The sequence below is a fragment of the Molothrus aeneus genome, chromosome 2, assembly GCF_037042795.1.
Source record: "Molothrus aeneus isolate 106 chromosome 2, BPBGC_Maene_1.0, whole genome shotgun sequence".
Lineage (NCBI taxonomy): Eukaryota > Metazoa > Chordata > Aves > Passeriformes > Icteridae > Molothrus > Molothrus aeneus.
The window spans coordinates 16729761-16752870 of NC_089647.1; the positions used below are offsets into that span (position 1 = coordinate 16729761).

At 39.4% G+C, this 23110-nt stretch overlaps 1 protein-coding gene across 1 annotated transcript in view; it reads right to left on the reverse strand.

Annotated features, from left to right (window-relative positions):
- Positions 1-981: 981 nt before the first annotated feature.
- The window catches only part of IMPG2 (interphotoreceptor matrix proteoglycan 2), a 52946-nt gene continuing 30817 nt past the window's right edge, over positions 982-23110 (reverse strand). The window contains 15 exon segments of the mRNA XM_066572005.1: positions 982-1348; positions 2222-2301; positions 3213-3411; positions 3599-3787; positions 5436-5646; positions 6858-7077; positions 7906-9581; positions 10039-10351; positions 13950-14032; positions 14666-14910; positions 16820-16837; positions 18146-18204; positions 19278-19439; positions 22436-22527; positions 22985-23058. Of these exon segments, the coding sequence (XP_066428102.1) occupies positions 1336-1348; positions 2222-2301; positions 3213-3411; positions 3599-3787; positions 5436-5646; positions 6858-7077; positions 7906-9581; positions 10039-10351; positions 13950-14032; positions 14666-14910; positions 16820-16837; positions 18146-18204; positions 19278-19439; positions 22436-22527; positions 22985-23058 (3634 nt within the window). The 3' untranslated portion in view covers positions 982-1335.

Here is a 23110-nt window from a genome sequence, read left to right on the forward strand (position 1 = left end):
AACAGAGTCCCAACACAGCTTAACATATAGTCAGAACTCTCTTCATAACTTGAAGATAAAATTCCATTTCTTGATTTGGAAGTCCCCCTCTCAATTCAGCTATTTCAAAATGCTTTAGGCTTCTTCCGTTTAAGGGATTCTATGCTGTTTCCCAATAAACTAAGAATAATTTCAGTTTTTCCCTTCCCCACAGGAAAGTGCTGACATCTACCAAATGTGCATGGACTTAAGTACCTGATTTTGAAAGGGAGCTCATGGCAGGCTACTGCCCAGTTCAGTAATTTCAAATATTAGTTGGGCTGAATTCAACACTGAGTGAACACTAAATATAATATAGATATAAAAGAATGGGCACAAATGCCAGCATAGTATTTAATTATTAAAACTAGTCATCTTTCTATTTCAACAACTAAATCCATTATGAAAACAAGCTGGGAAGGAAACACACAACACATAAATAATGCAATTAACTTACAAAATATGAAACAAAATGTCTACATAAAAAAAAAAGTAAAAATCAGTGTTAGCCACTTAAGCTTCACAGAACATTTGTACAATAGAAGCCCCTCTTGTGCCCCAGCTTGTGTGTCTGCCAGAACGAGCTGGAGAATCACCCATCCTGGCTTTAAAGACACTGCAGTGTGCTGCAGAAGCACTGTCTTGCCTGGCCAAGGCTCCCTGTGTCCCAGGGAGAGCCCTCAGGGGGCTGCAGGCTCAGTGCTATCCTCTGCTTTGCTAATGCCAGGTAGCAAAATGTACATCAGGCAGCTGTACAGAAGAAAAGCTTTTCCAACGAGGTTTTGTTCGTGCCTGCTTTAAAATTTTGCAAATGCTTTAAAATCATGCTAACATAACTCTAGCACAATAGTTCTCCCCTACAACTCATTCCTTTGCAAATCAAATATTTCCTTCTGCTAGTGTTTTATATCCATAGAATTTCCACTGGAAGCACCAGTGAGGGGATAAAATGCCAGGCAGGGATTTCCAATATGCATTTTATTTTGGTTGTGCATGTATCTTGTCTTATCCAGGGAGATTTCGTTTTGCCTTTGTATACAAAATCTTTCAATGTCCATTTTGAAGTTAAAGAAAAAGGAATTTTTGTAACCTCTGCCACTTCTGATTACCTCTTATAAGTGTCAGTTTACACGGAAAAGCCAGAAGAAATTGAGACAGACAGACATCTGTACATTTTAGCCATTCATGTAGAAAACATCTGTATCCATCCATGCAATGTTAAGACTGTAAGTAACTTTGCAGTTACATCTGAGCCCGTTGCTGGGGCAGCAAGGTAGCATTTATCTCCCACGTGTATTCTATCAATTTCTTTTTTTCTTAAAGCAGCTTCCTAAAATGAAAAACAGAAAAGCAGTGGTTAAGTTCATCTCTTTCAAACATTGGATTCAAGGCTTATACAAGGCAGCCCTTACTGCTTTCCAGCTGTGGAAAATCTAGATGCTGATCCTTTTCAAGATGAAAAAATTAACCACTGACATGGAAAAATGGGAACTGCTGTTCCTTTCAATTAAAAAAAAAATATTGCTGAAGATCTGGGAACATGAGATTTGGCTACTGTATATATTTTTAATAGGAAGCCAAGGAACTGTACTCCAGTATTGTTCAAAGTGACCCAGCAAGTTGTGGTTTGCTGCTTCCTACAGCAGGAATACAGTTCATGCTAACAATTCAGTCTTTGAGGACCTTCCTTGTGCTTAGCTTTCATCAAAGCACACAGCTCAGATTGGTTAATTGTTTGGAATTGTAAAGTTTCTGTTACAGCTGGTGCCCACCATACCAGACATGACTGTACCAATGATCTGTCTGGCGCTGGTCAGTTGACAAATCTTGAGAACTCAAGACAACCTAGCATCTTTATTTAGGCCTTTTAAAATTTCTGGTTTTAAACAAAGCACAGGGCAATGAGAATTACACCAGAAGAATTAATAAGATTCTGTCTGTGCTTTCACAGACCTGAATTGATGTCAGAGCTCTGACACCCATTAACTCTGGGATTCCTCTTCACTGCCTTTTTTTTTTACCCCCTGGGACTTCTGGGATTGTTAAATACTGTAAAAGGGTCGAACCTCTTCGAAAATAATGTTGAAATTTTAGTCTCTAGTGTCCTAGTATTTCTAGAACCTTAAAAAATAATACAGTAATGTAAAGGCCACAGGACAAAACATCAAAGGAGTTAGTTATCCAGAGAAGACATTTCACTCACATTTGATGCTGCCTGACAAACTCTGCAAACTGGCGGTCTTTAGCGTAGAGCTCTATAATTCGAATTCTGTCCTGAATTTCCTGTAACACAATAAAAATAATTGTAAGTACATAACTGAAATCAGAATGCTACAGAAATAACTGATTTCTGGGTTTTGGGAAATAAAGCTCCTAGGTGTTGCTATTTCAAAGAGTGGAGCTTGAAATTGGGCACTCCAATGCTAAAATTCTTCTTTATTTTCTTTATTTTATTATAATTTTTCCAATTGAAAAAAAAAAATAAGTGAAGCACTTATTTGACTTCAGTAATACCTCACTTTCAAAACAAAACCAGGGTTTGGACAGAGTGTAGCATTTCAACAGGCTTTCACAAAACCATTTGTCTCTCAGAGATACTTTGCCTACCATTCAGCCTACCAGCTCTGTACTGGATTCATGCCTCTCACAGTTGCTTAAGGATCTGTGGTTAGTTCTGGGATGTAAATCCCTTCTCTTTAGCCTCCTAGAATAAACCTTGGATACTGTGTATACAGGAAGAAATGAGATGTGATCTAACTTGCAGGTTATAGAAAGACTTAAACTTTAAAAACAATCAGAAGACACCCAAAACAAAAGCATCCAGTGAAAAGGCCTGGATGTACCAATTTTTCACTGTGCAACTTCTCTTACATAAGAGAGTTTGCTTTAAAAGGTAAGTGTTGTGTCAAGTAATACATCAAACCTCCCCAGCTCCCATGAAGTTACCTAAGGGGTCAGCTCCTTTATTATGTGAAATTCATTACAGGTCAGAACAAAACCATAACTTTCTCTAAAAGCAAGCAGGGAAAGCAAGCTTTTCTGTCTTCTTTTAAGTAGTTGCAGCAGCTGCAAACTTTTTATCTGGAGCATAGACACTGGGGAAAGATCGGGCCCACCTCTGAGGTTAGAAGTGTGGAATAAGCTTACTGTTTCCATGATCTTTCCCATACTACTATGAAAACAAGGTCATTTACCTCCTTAGTAAGCTCACTGTTTTCATAAATGTGCCTGATCTCTTCACTGCTGTAGTCTGTGGATGTCTCTGCACTGGTGGAACTGTAGGACGTGAGCTGCGGATATCTCCGGTAATAATGGCTGTAGCCAGTCGTGTCACTTTCATACATGGGGTTGTATTTAACTGCATTCTCAATGGACGAGAGGCTGTCACCCTGCCTGGGGGAGCAATAAACACACTGTGAGCTTCTCTGCAGCCTGGCAGGGCAGCAGATAGACTAAGGAAACCTGGCATTTGGAGGTGCCTGTACGTCCTGGTGCTTGCAAACTGTGTGATATAAGACTTAGGACAGAATTATCCTCATTGTAGCCGGTGTGTTTTAAAATATTAGATGGTGTCACCTACCCCTGGGAGTCCCCAGTATCACTCTTTGTGTACTGATCTCGAAGGGTCCTGGCCAAGAAGAAGATGACAGCAGACGCCACAAGAAGGAATCCTGCCACAGAAGCAATTGCAATACCCACAACCAGTGGCTCAGACACGTATTCCTCACAGTGCTCCCCTCTGTACCACCAGTTCTCTCCCACACGGCACCTGCCACAAAGAAACACAGGGAAATTACCCACCAGCAAAAGCTTTGGTTAATGTATTTAAGTGGCTGTTATGATGTGCCCTCAGTTAAATCACCCCAAATAAATGTCTTTGCATTGTCCAATCACTAATTTTCTTTATTATTGTTATTATTATGGACATACTTTTTGGTAGATAATCATGTAACAGCTTGAGTTGAAAGAGACCTTTAATGGTCACCTAGTCCCCTGTAAGGAGGAGGGATGTCTTCAACTAGATCAGGTTGCTCAGAGTCCCATCCAATCCAGGGGCATCTACCATCTCTCTGGATAACCAGTTCCAGTGTTTCACCACCACCACTGTAAAAAATTTCTTCCTTACATGTAGTCTCAATCTACCTTCTTTTAGTTTAAAATCATTAAGCCTTGGCCTATCACAACAGAGCCTGCCAAAGGGTTTGTTTCAAGCCCCCTTTAGGTATGGGAAGGCCACAGAAAGGGTCTCCCAGGAGCCTTCTCTTCTCCAGGATAAATACCCCAATAATGGAATTGAATGAAAGTAGGAAAAATAGCAAACGGGTAATTCTTTTGTGGGAGAAAACACCTGTGCTTTATGAAATTTACAGTACCCTGTGAGGTGTTAAAACTGGAAGGTGTTTAGACTGAGGAAAAACTGCCCTGATTGAGCCTGGTATGTGATATACCACTGCAAAGGTAGAACTGGAACAGGCTTGGTTTCAGATACTTATCTGCTTCTGATTAACACTATCACACAAATATTTAAATGTATGATGCATCTATGATAATATTCAATTTTAACGTTTTAAAACCATTTTTATTTCTTCTGTTAACAGTCTAAGATTGACTTTAGAGAAGTTTTTAAAGTTCTAGGTGAACTTTAAAAACAAAATCACATGAAGAAACATAAATAACTACTAGTAGTAATACTATTGTTTGTGGTCATTTTCTTAATTTTTGTTGATAGGCACATTTTATTTTTGAAAAATAGACTATTACATTGTCTGAAAAGTAAAAAGTAAAGTGCTGTGTCAGGGGCATCACCAACATGTCTTCATCTTGCACAAAGTCTTTTTGATTACTGCAAAATACAGCAATCCTGTATCTTTTTTTTAAGCAAATATCTGGGGCCTGTTCCTTCATCCTTTTATGAACCCACATGATTTTTCTCAAATGTACAATGATTTACTTTTATGCTTTTTTCCAGACCAAAAGTGGTATATTTAATGTATTTATGCACTATCAATGTGATGTTCAGATATAAATTTCTGTTATGGAATTACCTCTCATAGGTGACATGACACTATCAAACACTTTGCTACTTGAGAAAACCTCTGGAGGTGAATTCTGTCCCCAAAGGCCAATAAAAGTGATTTGAACAACTGAGTGTGTTCTGTTACAACCTCTATCCCTTGTTAGTTTTATTTTCTGATGCTTCTGTTCTATTAATTTCTTACTGTCTCATTTATTATATATACATAGGAAAACTAGTGTTAGTACTGCGACTTGCACTGAACAGCACAACATGAATGATAATCATAATCTACTCACTTGTTACACAGTATTGCACAGAATTTTGGACAAATCTTATGGAATGCTACAACAGAGGGAGTTTTCATCCAGGAAGCACAACTTCCAGCAGCAGGGTGACCTACCTGCAGATGGCCCCTTGCCCAGGGCTTATGTCACACTTGCCATCGTTCAGGCAGAAGTTTGGCTGCAGGTCACAAATGCTGTTGCAGGGCAGCCCATCGATGCTGAGGTAGCCAGGGTTGCAGACACATTCAGCTTCCCCACTCCAGCGATTTACCAAGCATTCAGAGAACTCGTTGCAGGCCTGGAACTTGCAGGGATCTGCTTGCTCACCTGACAATACACAGAGCAAAAGCTGTTAATGAAAGGGGAGAGCCTTAACTGAGACAAGGTGCTGGCTGCCATCTTCTCTAATGGTCTCTTGATAATCCACAAAAATCCAGCGTGCACCTTTCGTGATTAACAAAAGGTTCTGCTGAGGTGAACGAGCACTAGCAAACATTCCTCTGTCTGCACATGCCAGTGGCATGGCTAAGACCACCCAAAAACAGTCAAAAAAGCAAGTATAAAGTAATCTTTTCCATACTGGAACAGACATTACCTCCTATTTTCTCTGTCTGCTGGAACTCTCCCTTACAAATGAGTAAACCACAGGTGATCTCCAGTATTTCTTGCTATGGAACACCTAGGCAGCATATGGGGAAGGGCAGTGGGATTTCAGGCACTCACCATCTGCTGTAAGGGGATTTGCCCTTTTGTCTGCAAGGAGCATGAGCTTGTAGCATTCAAAACATCTCACTTGTATCAGGCTTAAGAGGCTGGTATACAGTTAAGCAATCGATATCAGAACATTTGCCATGCTAATTAGACCATCATTATAAGAGACCTATCTGGGAAGAACAGCTACCATATGCCAACAGGTCAGCACTCTTATTTTTCTCTAACCTCAAAACAGGAGATATTTCTGGGTTGCTTATGTGGTAAAGCACTGGCTTGGACAGGGGAAAAAACCAAAATGACCTTCTCCCTGTATCAGAGAAGTGAAGCAAGAGGGCCTGTGACTTTTTAGTGCAACCAAGACCTTACCCCAAGCATGAGGCAGCAACTGTTACCTGTGCAGATGCCCACCTGGCAGGTAAACTGGCTACCACCTGTGGGAATAACCATGTGGAGTAAGTTCAAACCACACATGCAAGTAAGCACAAGAGAGATGGGCACCACTGTTCTCCCTGAGCAGTTCTCCTCCTCCACTCCCCAGGTTAAATACAGGGGCATCATGCAGAGTATTCCATGAGTTATTTTTTCTCCATAAATCTATATGGACCCCATACAGCTTTCTCTGTCTGGGTCCCACTTTGACGTTCATTTCTTTAGTCCCAGAGCAGATTTTCATTTGTTTGTTTTTACTCTATGAAAGACTGTCTTTCTAAAGCCCAGCCTGTGAAGAGCAGTGGGCAGCCTCTGAGCTGCTGGGATCCTTAGCACTTACGCCAGAAATTTTTCTGGATCCCTTGCTTTAAGCTGCATTTTCCTGCTGTCCTTACCCGATTCAACATCCAGGGAGTATTTATCGATGGCCAGGTTCATGGTGTGATATGCGGTGTTGCAGAAATCTTCCAGGATCATGTACACAGCATTGGTGACATTCCGAGGCACAGGTTTGGCAAATTTCATTCGACTGTTCACCACAATGCTGCCATTTCTGAAGTTCAGGATTTCCAGATTCTGGAATCCTGTCAGATTTGACTGAAGGTAGGGCACCAGCTGCAACACAGAGGATATGACAGAAAAGCTGAATATTTGAGTCTCTCTCTACTTGAGCCAGTTGTACTGTTACTGCAGCAGACAATTAGAGTCTGAATGATGTTATCCAAATCCTACATCAAGGGCATTAATCTTTACCCAGCTGAAGTCTGTGCTGGCAGCCTGCCAGGAGCCTGAGTACTTCAGGCAATTCTTAAGAGTATAGCAATTTGCACAGTTCTCAGGACATATGTGTTCTCCCTTGATCTAAGTACCTGGAATACTTGCCATTTCACAGGGGTTTTCCTTCAAGCATGTCCCCCTTCCCTCTCTCTGCTTTTCTTCCTTCATCTCCCACAAGAGAATGTTTGTTTCACTCAGAAGAGGGGAATTCCCCCATTAAAATTTGGCAGTTATTGCTGTGTTACTCCTGTGAGGCTTTCCAAGTCATCAGTCAGGTTAGGAACTGCTTAATTCTCTGAGCTACCTCTTACTTAGGACAGGTTGAATGTGTTTCAGAAAAGTTACCTGCTCACAGCCCAGTTTTCTTGCATGTTCCTCCCTATACACTAAATACAGAGCACTCTGGAAGCAAGTAGGAGGAGTGTAGTAGTGACTTCAACTGCACTGCTGTATTCATTGACACCAACAGAGAGAGACTATTATCTGAATAAGAGATGAACAGCATCCCATCATCCATTTCCAGAAGGAACTTTCCCCACAGAGGGACACAAGTCCTATATGTAAACACCAGTTTTGAGTTGCTCTGTGTGAAGGATGACTAAATATAATTTACCAACAGTTTTTGTCTATCTGGTAATGGACATTTATCACAGAAGTGACTCTTACCAGCTCCAGGAATCGCTGCTCCAAGGCTTTGTATTCAGGGGAGTTTTTATTAAACAGGTCCTCTGAAAACATCATGTTGGTGACCCGAAGGCTGAAGAACACAACAAGGGCTCGGGATGGGACGGTGCTGCTGTAGTGAGTTTCATGCGTGGCCCAAGCCACACTGGCCATCTCTGTGGACTGGACACGAGTGGTTAGCTCAATGTGACTTTCAGTCATTGTCCTTCCCTCCTCAGTCTGCTCAGGAGAAAATTGGGCAGTGCTAACATGACCCAGGTCTACTGAAACATCCAGGACTCTTGTTGTTTCATCTCCCAGCTTTGTTGAGGTAGCCACAGACAATGATGGCGTGGATCCCACAGGAGGGAGGTGGGATGGAAGCTCAACGGTGCTTGTTGTTATACTCACTGTTTGATAATCCATAACAGTGCTGAAGCTCATGGAAATATGTGTGCCATGGTCTATATCATCCTGTCCAGCAAAGCCCTCTAGGGCAGGGGTGTGATCTACTGCAGAAGGAGCTGCAGCTGAACCTTGAGTAACCATTGCTGGCATTGCTGGTTGCACTGTCTGGTCTAAGGAGGTTTCTAGTGCCCTGTCAGTAGGCCAAACATCAGCTGGTTCCTTCACTGCTGATCCATGGGTGTCTTGGTCTGCCAGTGATGAATCTAGGGCTTGCTGCTCTTCTGTGGAAGCATCAAGTTTTACCACAGAAGGATCTGCAGTCAGAAGGGTTTCTGAAGAGATTGTGTCCAAGTGTCCTATTGTAGCAGCTTCCATTACATCCGGCTGCTTCACTGTGAATAGTTCTTCTACCACTGCCCTGTCTTCACTTTGGTGTTCAACTCCTTCAGGGATTATGTTCTGGCCTACACTGGACTCCTCGGGCTGCTCAATACTGACAGTCCCTATAGATGTATGGACACTATCTTCCACAGACAGATCTATATGTGGTGGTGAGACAGGGGCCTCTCCAGTTGGCATGACAAAAGAGGAATCATACATGCCCAGAGTTTCTGTCTGTGTAGATGGTCCCACAGACGATGGCTCTTCTGTCTGTAACAGAGGTACTTGCAGAGTTGTAGTCTCTGGAAAGACAAATATTTCAGACTCATCAAGGAAATCTTTTATATTGACTATCCCTTCATTCTCATCTTTGGAAAGATCATAATCTAATTTATTACCAGAGTTAAGAATATAGTCTAAAATCATGCCTTCAGGAATATCCTCAGTTTTGATTAATAAAGACTCATTGTCATCTTCAAGCCAGCTATCAGGACCAGGGTAGAAAACTGGTTCCAGAGTTGCTTCTTCCCAAGGCCAGATACTTGATTCCATTTCTTTTCCTGAACCATCAAAAGCTGAACCAGACCCATCATCATATATAACTCTATCTCCAAGAAATATATCAGTTTCGTCTTCCATAGGGGGCACTTCTAAGGGAAAAGGAATTTCTTCCACAGAGTCTGCACTGTCACTGCCCTCAGGACTACCTTGGATTTTAATATCAGTCTCTTCCTTCTCTTTAATATCAGTCTCTACAACTGATGAAGAGGCCACTGTTGGTGCAGAAAGCAGAGGGACTCCATAGTCATCGGTAGATGGAGATTCTTCAGGCACAAGGTGAGAAGGACTTAAAGGCAAAAGATCTTCAGATAGTCCAGTATCTTCAAACATTAAAATTAAAAACAAATTGACAATTAGATGTTGTTTGTGATAAAAAGTGTCAAGTTTCACTAATTTTATTGTCCATAGACCTGTGTTCCACATTTTCCATAATATATCCCGGCCTTTGTATGCCAAAGTCATAAGGACCCCTGTTAACCTCTTCCACTTTCCATTCAGATATTCTATGGGCCAAGTCAAGACATAGAAAATTACTTCTATGCTATTTAACAAGTGCCATGTATGTACCATTTCCAGAAGAGAGAAACAGGTATTATTAGCTATTACAAGCATTTTACCTTGGTAAATAGCTCTTGGATACATGCACACACAAAAGGTAAAAACTGGCAGAGAAAGATACTCAATTTTCAGACCTTTCTGAAAACTCATTTCAGTGAACTATAATTTGGGGAGTATCAGGAAATACTTGTATCCAAATTTAAGCTTCAGTCAATAGCATTAACTTACCATCTAAAGAACTGGGGGCTGAAAGCCATTCCAGAGAGTCCACAGAATCATGCTCTAACGCTGGTACAGTGACTAAATGACTAGTCTCTAAATTCTGCCCATCAGGCAAAGAAGTGACATCAGCCTCTGAGGAAAGTGGAGCTTCAGGTGCCAAACCAGCCTCATGGTCAATGTTCTCTGGTCTTGGCTGGATTTCATTGTCACTGGCCTGCTCACTGTCTGAGCTGGAATCTGGTTTGATGTGATCAAAGGGCAAGGCGTTGCTGACAGTTGACTCATCTGCAGAAGGACGTTCAGCTAAAAAGGTGCTGTCCTGGAACACAAAGCCACTGTTAATATTTCCACTATTACAGGGGAAACACTGACTGTCTGCACTGGGCTGGACACACAGAAGGGGTTAACAGCAGGCAGGGGCCAAGTGAACTCAGACTACTGCCTCTGAGGGAGCAATGCACAGCAGCAGGATGAGGGGCAAATACAGACCCCCGCTAATCTTGTGCAATAGACATGTAAGATGCACATCCATCTGACAAATGGCATGTCCAGTCATGTCCACCAAAAAGGGAAAGGAGCCATTCTGATTGCTTGGAGTGCAGAACCCCTTAGGGTATTAAGAGATTTACCATCTATGTCCAACCCCATCTCTTTTCCTGTGCTGAAAAAATCAATCTGTCCATCTTCAACTAAATCAAAGATAAATGTTTTCTGCCTTCCTAAAGCATGATGAGGTTCTAACAGCTGTTATTCATCAGCCACACACAGTAATTCTAATATTTCAGTTACTATGATACATGAAACAGTGTAGAAAGTGAACTTCAATGGATGCATGCCCAGTTATCATTTATTGATATCTTTTAGTTTGTGGGTATGAGAACCCAGGAGAATAACAGAGACCAGAACGTAATGAAGAGCATTTAGAACCTGGAATAATAAAGTCTCAAAGCCAAGATACCTGCCCAGAAAAAAAAAAAAAATCTATCAGCAATAATGATGAAGAACAAAGTGCATGCAGAATGAATTTGTGAATTATTTGAAATGTGAAAAAAAAAATTGTTGTTACATCTCCAATTTCCACAACGTTTACTTACTATTCCATGTCCCAATCATTAGTTGGTTTACAGTTAAAGTAGTTAGCATATTTCATCTTTGACTATTAATCTCCTACTATGGTGTCTGATGAGGTAATTATATTAGAAAAAGGCAATAAAGATAATAAGTTATTTGGTCAAGGCTACGAAAGCAAGCTGATAGCCTAAAACTCAGGAATTAGTGTTCTACATGGATACCTGCCCCCATATAAATGCTGTGCAGCAGTGGGATATGGACCAAAAACCCTGTAGTGTATGAAACACTGCCAAGCAATTTCAAGAAGCAGCAATTTGCTAAGGGCTAACAAACTGCCAATGGTGCCAAGTAAAGTTAAGTAAAGTTACAGTGGACACAGGTTTCTGTAATTTTAGTTCAAAACCACTGTAAGAATTTCTGTAGCTCACCATTGCTGTCAAATATCTTTCTGTTGCTTGATCAGCAGGAATAACAGGAAGAAGCCAAATACTTTTCAATTTGAAATTTTACTCCAGGCTGAAATAAGGGTGAATTAAATTTTCAGCTTAATTCAAACTGCATTTGAATGCTTTGGAAACAGACCAGTAAAAGTACTTTTTTTTCTTAAATTACTTGTTTGCATGTAATGATCATATTTAAAAATGCCAGTTGTTATGCCACCACAGTCTCATCAAATTTTTTTAATTATATGGTGACAATCGGTTGAAAAGTATATATACCATAGAGACATGTGCTCCAGCAATTTTATTTTTGGCAAGACTAGCCACTATAAATAAAGCTGTAAAAAGAGTTACTGTACAAAATTAGAAATAAATTACACATATAAATTCCAGAAAGAATGAATTAGGACTACCAGCAATTTCTCCTCAATACATTTATTTAATGTAAGCATTTAGTTGCCAGGGATTGCACCTCATCATTTATTTGAATGTGGATAAATGCTCCTATGGCAACTAACAGTATTCAAAGATTCTTGTTGCAGGGCAATATATTATACTAACAATAATATCATATTGGCTACTTCTGGTTTTCACCAATGTAAAAGGCTTACAAATATGATAGATGGCTGTAAACACAGAACCCTTCTCCCCGATTTTTCATTTTCTGCTGCCAGAAAGGCATTGTCCTTTCCTCAAGCCAGAGTGTTCTACCTTTTACAACTCAACATAAACAAGAAAATACAGATTTCAAAAATCAGACCTGATTTTTGCTTTACTTTTAAAGAGAGCTGCAAAACTCAAAAGAATTAGTTGTACCATCTTGTAGCAATTGGATGGTGAAATCATGACAATCCCATGTAATGTCATGATATTGGTAAGTTAATATAAATCCAGCTTATTCTCAAATCCCCTGGGGAAAACTATAGCAAAGTTCTTTTCCATAGGTAACATTTCTACTTGAAAGCAGCTACTTGAACCATAAAGGTTTAACATCTGTAGAAATAATTGATTGATTGTGTAGTGTTTAAACATATTTAGGATTTCTTATTTAAGAAATAATATTTAGGATTTTCTTATATTTATCTGAAGCTACTTTGCAAATTACCTGTGTATTGTAGGTTGTACACAGCTGGTTTGCGGATATACTTAATACCTTTTACATAATCAGAGTTTTTGACTGAAGCTACAGAAGCCTTTATTCACAGTCATGATTAGAGAACTATTACTTCCACAATTTTTTGTCATAATAACATTTCCAAAAACTGGTAATTATTTGTCTTACTAAAATAAACATCTACAACATTTTAGACTAGTTAGAGGTCTCCAATAAGATGTCTCCAGTAAAGAGAAAGCCCTTTTCTGAAAGCCAGCTTAAAGTATTTTTTATCTACACCATGTCTAATCCATTATGGCAAATCCACATGAGTTTTCATTTTAGACATCAGTGAGTAGTTTTTAAGACTCAGCAAAAACTGTCATGAAATTAAGGACATTATACCTACATCCATTCTAACAATATTTGCATTCTGTGAAAATAAATTTTGCTTACATAAACATTTCAGAAGCTGGCTAAAATTAAATGTGTCTGTGTTCATAACATTATCTCATGATGGACTGAGTGAGAACCTTCCATCCAGCACAAGTGGGTCTGGATTTTAGGGCGTGATCTGAGGTCATTTTTTGTTGAAAGCACATCTGTGTTACAGAACAGAGTGGAGAGCAGAAACCAACCGCCCAGACAATGATTCAGCACTCAGAAGATCTCTCTGTTGGCAGAACTGACTGACTTGATCTCAGCATTGCTGGCACCTAACTCAGTGTCTTTGCTAAAGTCCCTTTGCACAGACATGGTCAGGGACACCAAGTCTGTCCAATATGGAACTCTAGTCTGTGCCTTGGATTATTCCAGAGGGAGTCAGAGGAGACAATTACAAGAGACAAAAAAAAAAAAAAAACAACAGAACTAGTGTCAGTGTCATTTTCCTCTCCTGGTATTAGGAAGATGGACATAATTTAAAAACCAAATTGAAAACTTTCTTTGAAATAAATACAGTGACAAAAGGAGCTTATGAAACTTAGCATTTTATCTCTTCTAGCAGCCAGCTGTAGGATTTACATCTATTTCTTCTTTCCAAAGAAAGGCAGTATCATGGAAGGAAGAATCACCTCTTTAGAGATGTTTATAATCAAAATAAGATGATCACAGCAAACTATTGGGCAGCAGACACTAGAATTATCACATGAGAGGTTTCACCAGTTTTTACTCCAATATAAGGTGTGCCTTCATTAGTACTTACTCTGCAGGAACAACAGGATAGAGAAGCTCTGAGTGTTGGCTACAATTCTACCTTGCTGACCTAAGTTGTTCAGATATGTCCAAAGGCCACTGCTCAGAACCATACTCACATCAAACTCCGGGCGCTCCAGCACGACTGGGTGCTCAGTAATCCAGGATGAGTCCTCTGATGTGGGGTGCAGTATTTCCTTCACTGTGGAAATAGAAACACTTGGGATCTAAAGGCTGCAGTCACAGTGTGAGGAAGTTGTTTTGGAAGACCGACTAAAAATCCTCTCTGGTTTCAGATTTGTAAGTAAAATCTTGTCTAAAATTTTGCCAGAGAGATTTTGTTTCTGGAAATGCCTCCAAATCACTGACAGGAAGTGAAGGGGAAAGATAAGAACAAAGGGGTGTCAGCACTCTTTCAACACCTCTAGCAGGATCACTGAATATTCAACAATAATCTGGGTATTCCCTTTGTGCTGCCTAAGGCCAACAGAGAGCTACTAAATTGAAGGTCACCGTGATGCAATGTGCACCATGTGAACCACATTTCTCCCTTCTATTCCTATTAATTTTTGAAAGTATTACTGAAACTGCACACCACAAACCTCAGTTTAAAAATAAAAATTAAAATAAAATAGGGGGCTAGGCTAATGGATCAAGAATAGGATGCTACTGCTAATGACTTGACCTGGTTAAGATCAGAGCAAAACAGGCTATAATATAGTTCATTTTGTTCTGTTTAATTTTTCAGAGGACAGCTGAATAATTCACTCATCTGAGATTTATTTTATAAGAAGTCAGATGTGTGGCACACCAGTGCATCACAATTAATACCCACCATTAGTAAGCTGAAGAGAGTTTGGGTCTAAAGAGATGGAAGCATTTTCAAGCAGAGCATGTTTCTGGAGGATCTCAGCAATATAATCTCGGAAATCACTGATGGTGTACACAACTGTTGGATTATCCTCTATGCCCATGAAGGAGTTGTCCTCCACCTTGTTTGAATGAAGGTTAATCAAGTCCCAGGTGGCATTGCTGATGGCTTTTCCATCAAATGTGACAGCATAGTGAACTTCCACCCCACTTCAGTTGTACAAAGAGAAAGAATACAGATGAGAAATTCAAGGTTTTCCTAAGCAAACAATCACTATATATTTTTCACAAGGGCCCATGTCAATACCCTTCTTAATATAAAAATACACAGCTTTAAAGGATGAATAAAAATGACTTGATTCTTTTCACAAAGTTCTCAAGGGAAATGCTACCCAAAACTGACATCTGGTCTGGTCCCACTCCCACATTTCTACTAGTGAATGGCAGACAGACCACAAGCAGACCAAAGCACTGACTTTCTGCAAGCATTATTAGTGGGTCCATCAGCATGCAGTGGTGAGAGTAGTGATTTTAAGATCATACCAGTAATACGAAAGGCTCTGAGGTATGAAAATATACACAAAAACATATTGCAATCTATAGTAGCAAGTGAGACCCCTAATCTCTGTCACTGTGCAATGTTAACCTGCTTGAAAGAATGTTTTTAATGGCAATAAAATAGTATTTAATTCATCAAATTGGGAAAATTTATCTAGACTCATTTGATCATGTATTCTATAATTCAGTTTTGTATCTGTGTACATTTTAGGGGTTTTTTAATATAAACTCTCCTCCATTTTCCTCCTCTCTCTCCATTTTCTTAATTTTCATTTCCTTAATACATCTGGATGTCCTTTTCCACACAACAGATTAGGCTGCAATCAGATTTACCATACACTGGGCATAAGCACAAGGGAACTTTACAAGATACAGCACATTTTGGCTGTAGTCAGAACACAGCAAGAAAAATTAAGTAACCTCTGAAGCATTAGAAACATGTGCTCTGAATGCAGGTTCTCCCGATTCCACAGAGCTGGATTGGATCTCTAAAACAATGTCTCTGTTCAGAGAAGTCTTTAAAACCCCAGTTCCAGATACAACAGAGAAAATTCACAAACACACTGACTAAACCCAGGAGCCTGGGGTTTTGCTGCTGGCTCTATCATTGACATGAGCCCACCATGGGCACTGACTGTCAGCAGAGGAGATTAAAAAGGACAACAGTAGTGAAAAGGCACAGGAAAGATGGAACAGAGTGTGCTCCTCAAACATAACATTTAGGTTTAATACAACTGTGCTGCCATTCATAATGCCTAGTAAATAACTAAACACCATCCTCTTTCTGGAAAGGGTTGACCATCTGGTGCCTGGAACATAGCCCTTGTGAACAGTTGCATATAGTTTGTAAAGAGATTTGTGTTTCTAACCTTTTTTGAAAAGTTAGAATGCTCATTCTCTTTTAACTTGTTCATGGAAACTGGCTATGCTGAGACACACAGAGAACAAATTAATACATTTAGTAAATTAAGGCTGCAGTTCTTTTTCTGTCTTGTGACTTTCTTAACATACTAAAGAAGGAAAATTCTGGATTCCTCACTTGCATATGTCTGATGTAAAACAAGTCCAGACTAATCCCATGTTCTGCTAAAGAATATTTATTAAAGTTCTGCTAAGATCTGCAGCACCTCTGGCCTTGAAGCTAAGCCAACTGCCTTTGCTGGAGAACTGTGGGGTTCTTATCTACTTCAATTTCAGTAATAATAATAATAATCCCATATCTATTCAAGACTTTGCTGCAAAGTATGAAGACTTTGAGTCATTGTTCAGCAATTTTGTTTTCTTCATAAAAGAGATTCTTATACACAAGTTACCCCCGTAGCTGACTTGTGTTTAGAATGACTTTTCCTGAGGAATTTTTTTTTCTCATTATGACTTAAATAAGCAAATTAGGTTTATCCTTAATTGAAACAGATCAGTTACTTGCAGTTTCAGGTAGAACCTTCTCTCACAATATTTATGTTAAATAACTAAAATACAAATTCCAAAAAACAATGCCCTCCAGCTAAACATGTTTTTCCCATCTGTATTATGACAATATCTATGAAAAAGTTGTCTTTACCTGTCTTCCTCGGAAGGGCTGATTATAAAAACAAAAACAGAACAGCAGAACTCGTTAAATTAATGTCATAACTTCCTTTAAGTATTAAAAATTTAACACATTTGCTTTGGTATTCTACAGAGCATAACCATTTGAAAACACGTACAGGAAAATCCTTTTTAGTTGCATAGTTACTCATAGTTATTCAGTTACATAACAAATTGTTCTGCTTTTAGTGAACTGAGATATTTTCTATTGATCCCAAGGAATCAGCAGAGCAGAGCCATCTCAGATTATTGTAAATAATGCAGGTAAATTGCTGTCAGTATCAAGAAGATCAAGTTCACTTATTCTACCTAAAGGTTTAAATTACAACCAATGGGTTTTTGTCATGCACAGCAGAGAGCAGACTTTGCCAGAAATATCAGCCTTTTATTTGTCTTCTCAAATGAATCTAGTGCTTGCAAACCTACTGGACTGCAAATACCAAGATGGAAGGTTTTGCTACCTTCCAGGCTGAAAACTGGATGTAGCCTAGGGTTCCAACCACAAGACCTCTCTCACTACCGTTGCTTTGTTACCTACATGTATGCTAATTAAAATAGTCCAGACAATAAATTCTAAGAAATACAGCTTACAATCTCAAAGAAAACACAATTTAAATTAACTCATGAAAACACTCATTAGATTCTGAAAGTCGTATCCAGTCCATTCAAGAAAAATTACAATTTGGGTAATGTCTGTACTCCAAGCCAGACATTTTACATTTGATTCATTAACTTAACAAATTAACTTTAAATGTCACTTTGAAGCACAAATGGATTTAAAAGTATATTTCTCCGAATACAGAGAGTTAAAACATTCAACATCATTTATCAAACTATCCCCCACCTCTTTTTTTGATCCAAGAGTTAGAGGCCTTTACATATCCTAAACACTAACCTTTAGAGCCATCCCAAATTAACATTCAGAATTTGAAAAAGAAATTTAAATACACCACTTTTTTTCCAAAAGGATTTCTGTGTCCTTCCCTGTTTAATACTTGGATAGATTAGAAGTAGCAGATACTAATATATCTTTTCATTTTAGGATAGAATCTTGAACGATAATGCCTTGTCTTAAAATCACAGCAAGCATTTCATGGGAAGAATGCCAGAAGGAAAAAAATCAGTTCTGTATTTCTATTTCAGTTGCATATATGGAGGTACCAAATATGAGAGCAGTCAGTTAATACATCCCAGGAGTTCCCACACACACGCCTGACATCCTGCCAAGCATCGTGTCAGCTCATTGCACCATCCTACATGATCAGGTTCAATCACCATATATGCATCAGGATCTTTTTACCTGTAATCCAGGATATGGATGCTTTTGTATCCAGGTAGTCCTTCAAATACACTTTTAATCTATTTTGACAGAAAAACAAAAAAATTAACAGAGATTCTGTTCACTTCTGCTCATGCGGTAAAAAATTAGGAAGTGTTTCTAACATTGTCAAAAAATGTATCTGAGCTGTCATATCTAATAGGTGAAAAACAGTTAAATATTCCTTTCTTTATGGAAGAGTAGTTTTGGTGACATCGTTTCGTTATTAGAAAAAGGGGAAATAAAAAGTATGAAGAACAACATCCAGCGTTCCCCAAGAACTGCATAGAAACATTCCAAAGGGAGAAATGGAAAGAGACTACCAAGATAATCAACTGTGCTACAGGAGACAAAACCAAGACAGAGAATACTGAAAGTTCATGCTGGTTTAGAAAGTTTTTTAGCTTCCAAAGATCCTTGCCAGTTGAGGATTATTTTTTACTCTGTAAATTCTTGTTCCTCTCCCCCATCTCCCTATTTTTAAACTGTCTCTGGTGAGACTTAAACAATCACAGTGCTGCTGACTTTTTTTTCGAGACTTCTTTATTCAAACTCAGAGAAAACCAGGCAAGGGATCAAAGGAGTGGGATATCCATGGTGCCAAGGTGGATTCTGTCCCATCCAACATTTTTTACACACACACATACCATGGCATTGCTACTGGGACTCACAACTAGGAAAACTAAGATGTCTAGCCTATGCTAGCAACTCGTGAAAGTCATGGTGATGCTTTTTGGCTGCAGTGAAGAATACATTTCTTTCCCATTTGGCACAGGATCTGGCACAGAGTTAGGCCCAGTAAAAAGGATTCAGAAAACCAACCCAAACTAAATGGGGCTATGAAGGAAGCAAAGCTAGAGAAAAGATAAGGCTCATGATAAGCAGCCATATGACAACTTAGATGCCTCTCCAAAGAGAAAAGGCAGACACACACCCAGCTCCCAAAATATGATGGCAATATAATTACCACCGTCATGGACAAAAAAAAAAAAACAAAAACAAATACTGGAAACCATAGGAAGACAAAAATCAGCAGCCATGAAACAGATGCTTTTTGCTGCTATTGCTTTGCAGAGCCAGCAAAAGGAAAAATGGAGTTAGGGAAGGGAATCACCTCAGAAATGAATCGTTCAGACAGCAGTTGATACTCAGCAGCAGATGGGTCCTTCAGCTCCTCACTGTACTGTTCACCAACAATCAAAATGTTGAACTCAATCATCTGCTCAGTTACAGGTCTGACTATCTTCTCATCCTGCTTCTTTATCTCATTATTGATCTGGAAGGGAAGGAAGAGACACACTTAATGGCAGGTGAATGCTGCAGTCCAGAGCACAGCGTGTGCAGTGCTGGAGCCACCAGCACACTTGTTTACCTGGCACTAACATGGAGTGCTTGTGAAGCCTCAGGGACAGAGGCAGCACTAATAAGGAAGTTTACTAAGCAAGAGAACTTCCTGAGAATTCAAATATTTAAGATAATTCTGTTTTCCATTTGGACACCTTTAGTGTAATTCCATCTCATTGACCTTAGGTACAAAGTGAAATACAGATGTGTGGGAAGTTCATGAAGCAATTTAAAGTGCAACAATGGCTACTCAAACATCTCATTTGAGCCCAGCCAGTGTAGGCTGATTTACCCAAAATTTACTCATTTATCACAAGGCTCCTACTCACTCTTCCAGCTGGAAGACAAGCTGCCTTTGCCAAGTTCTACCTTTGGAATAACACTCTGTGTTGCTCAGCCTCAGGAGGTGAAGAATCCCCCCAGATATACAGTGGGCACTGGGAATGAGAGCTCTGCTGAGCTAAAGCAGTGGGCTTCAACTGCTCTGTCTACAAAAATGTCTACTCATTTTTGTATTTATTTCAAAAAGCCCCAGAGCAGTGGCTCTGCAGTGCATCAGGGATGCATGGAGCCATCATGGATGCCACAGGCAGCAGTGAATGCCAAGTTTTAATCCAATTTGAATGGCTGAGCATGCTTTCTCCTTACTTCCCTAGTATTTTTAAAATAACATACTATTCCTTGTGGTATACTGAAAGACACCAGAATTTTTTTTTTTTTAATAGAGATTTGTCTGGGAGGGAAGAGAAGGCTGGCTTGTTAACTTTAGACAAATGTCTTTTGCTAGAGGTTTTGTCTTTGACTATTTACATACATATTTTCTGGTTTTTTCCTATTAAAAAGGAAAAATAGAGAGCCAGAAAAACAGTTTTTTTCAATGAAGCTGCAGTCTTAACTTACGCATCAGGCAGGAAATGGAAAAAAACTTTCTCCAGAAAATTTATCTGCCATCAGTAAGCAACTTCTACATTGTTTAGGAACCCTCTAAATTTTTTTAGTTAAATTCTCTTTCCAGCCCCTCACATTCCTTTTTCACTGGATAACTCTGCCCAAAGACCATAAGGACTGGTACATTACTTAAAGTTAGTTAGCATTTGAGGGATCCACATTTAGCAGGCATATATATAGTGCTATGATTTGGCTGTTTGCAACACTGTGTAGTTTAAATAATTTATCAGCCCCCCAAAACCTGGTATAGTCAGCATACAAAGTGCAGAAGATGATCTTTTCTCACTCTTGGCCTTGTAATCAACAATGTATTTTGGCTGCTAAGAACAATGAGGTGGGATGTAACTGTACAGAGTAAAAATGCTGTAGCAGCAGCAATCTAATTCTGGTTCCTTTCCCATTTACTGAGTGGTCCTATTCTCTGCTCCAGCAGAAATATTCCAGGAAGTTCTGTTTCAAAAGAAGAATAATGCTGTTGTTGGGACTAAACCACAAGTGTTCTTGGTACATAACATAAGGCCAGACCCTGCACTTGAGTCAGAAGCTGTCTGTTCCATATTCTGTATTTATTCCAACATCAGAGCTCCAGTCAGCACTGAAAGCTCTAGAAGAAAGCACAGTTTGGTTCAACTTTGTTTCTAGGGCCACACTAGGTTATTGAACAGTATGGCCCAGTTAATCCCAGCACAATAAATCAGCATGTGAAACTTTGTAAGCTCCTCTGCGATCCACTGAGAGCTTCATTTTTATAAGAAAAAAAAAAAAAAGCCAGCTGATTGATTACACTGGTTTACAAAATTTTCTTTGGTCATGTTGGCCCATGAATACTGCAATTGGATTCTAGAGTGTGGAATTAAAATTTCATCTGGAGGACCTGTTTCCTAGAAGCAAATACTGCCCTGGGACCTATGTGGTGGTCAGCTCACTTCTAGAGAGATGTTTTAAATATGGGGTCTAGACTTCCCTGTGTTGTGAGCTTTGGTTAAATATCACAGAAAGAGTAGCTTGTAAGATGTTAAATACAAGTTCACCTACATCAACAGAGGAAAAAGAGCAGAGTATCAGAGTCTTCAAGGCTGTCCAGGTCACCTCTCCCCCGTCCTACACAATTGTACTCCACAGACCCTTGAAACTCTACTACAGCAACCTAAGGAATATTGCGCTTCCATAGGAATAATAGTGTTCCACACTCTTCTTGGAGCTTTCAGAGCCACTAGGCATTCCCTCTCTAGTCCTATGACACTAGCAAAAACCTCACCTGATAGTTCAACTGATATCTCCCACTGGGGGGGAAGAGGTATTTCAAAGCCTCTCCAAATGGAAAAAAATATCTGCTCAGGAAAATGTCTTAAAACTTTAGAAATTCACACCCAATTTTATTGATGCTGTGATGATTTTTTGCCTTTTTTTTTAATATACCTCTTATGCATTCTCAGTACCCTTAGCGTGCATACTTTTAATTCCTTAAGTCTGATACCTTAGCATAGTCCTGGTATTCTGTTAGGCCAGGAGACCAAACACCTTCAAGACCTCACAGCTGGAAGCCAGAAAGCCTTACACTATCTTGAGAAACCAAGGCCCCTTCTAGAACACATCCTGTAGATCAGGATTAGACCCATCTAGAGGAGAACACTTGGGGATAGGGGGATGTCACACTGTTCATTCAAGCCAACAAGGAACATCCTAGTTGATGTACTAATTTGCAAGGTCTGTAAGATTGTATATGTGATCTACCATGAGTGTGCATTTCAGAGTATTCCACCTTGGCAAATTGCTGCACCATAAGAATCCTTATTAAATACTGAGGTAAAAAACTCTTTATCCCTTAACCGTGTCTGGCTCTTTAATTTTAGAACCAAGAAAACTAGGAAATCCTAGTTTGTGTTAACACACCATATTAACAACACCTTTAATTGCTACTAAAGTGTAAATGACCATAAACAATATCATGTTGAACCAAATGAAAAAAAACCCACTCACAGTGGTGTCCACATTGTCACGCTCATGGATGGTTTCACCTGCAGGACTCTCGATGGAGACCTCATGAGGGGGAGGAACATTGGCAGCTGCATCTGAGTTTGAAAGAGAGCAGTGTTATTTTGTTTGGGTTTGTTTGTTGTTTTTCTTTCTCTATACACCCACAGAAGCAGTTCAGCAAGCATAAACCAATAGTCAAATTTGATTCCTATTCCCATCATCATGACAGCAAAAGCATAGGAGACACATGAAAAGCCTGAGGAAAAGTATCAAATACATCAATCACTATAAGATGCTGACATTCTGCTAAGCAGATGTATTTTTGGAAACATGAACTTAGGTGCAGTAAAACTGGCACAGAACTAATTTCTTGAGTAGGATTTTCATGATTCATGAAATAAAAAAATGTCAGCACATAACATGATGTCCAGATTACAAATGGCATTAGAGAGGTGTGAAAATTCAGAGCTCTTTCTGAAATCCTAACACATGAATTCCTCAATTTTCTGGTAATTCAGAATCAGCCTTAACAGCAGTTAGATAAAAACTAACCTCTCAGTGTGGTAACATCAGCATCCGAAGGTGGAGTAGGAGTCCCACTAGATAAAAAAAATCAGAAATTGAAGCTGGATATGGTAAGAGAAATGTAGTAGGTTTTGATATTTCTGTGATTCTGAT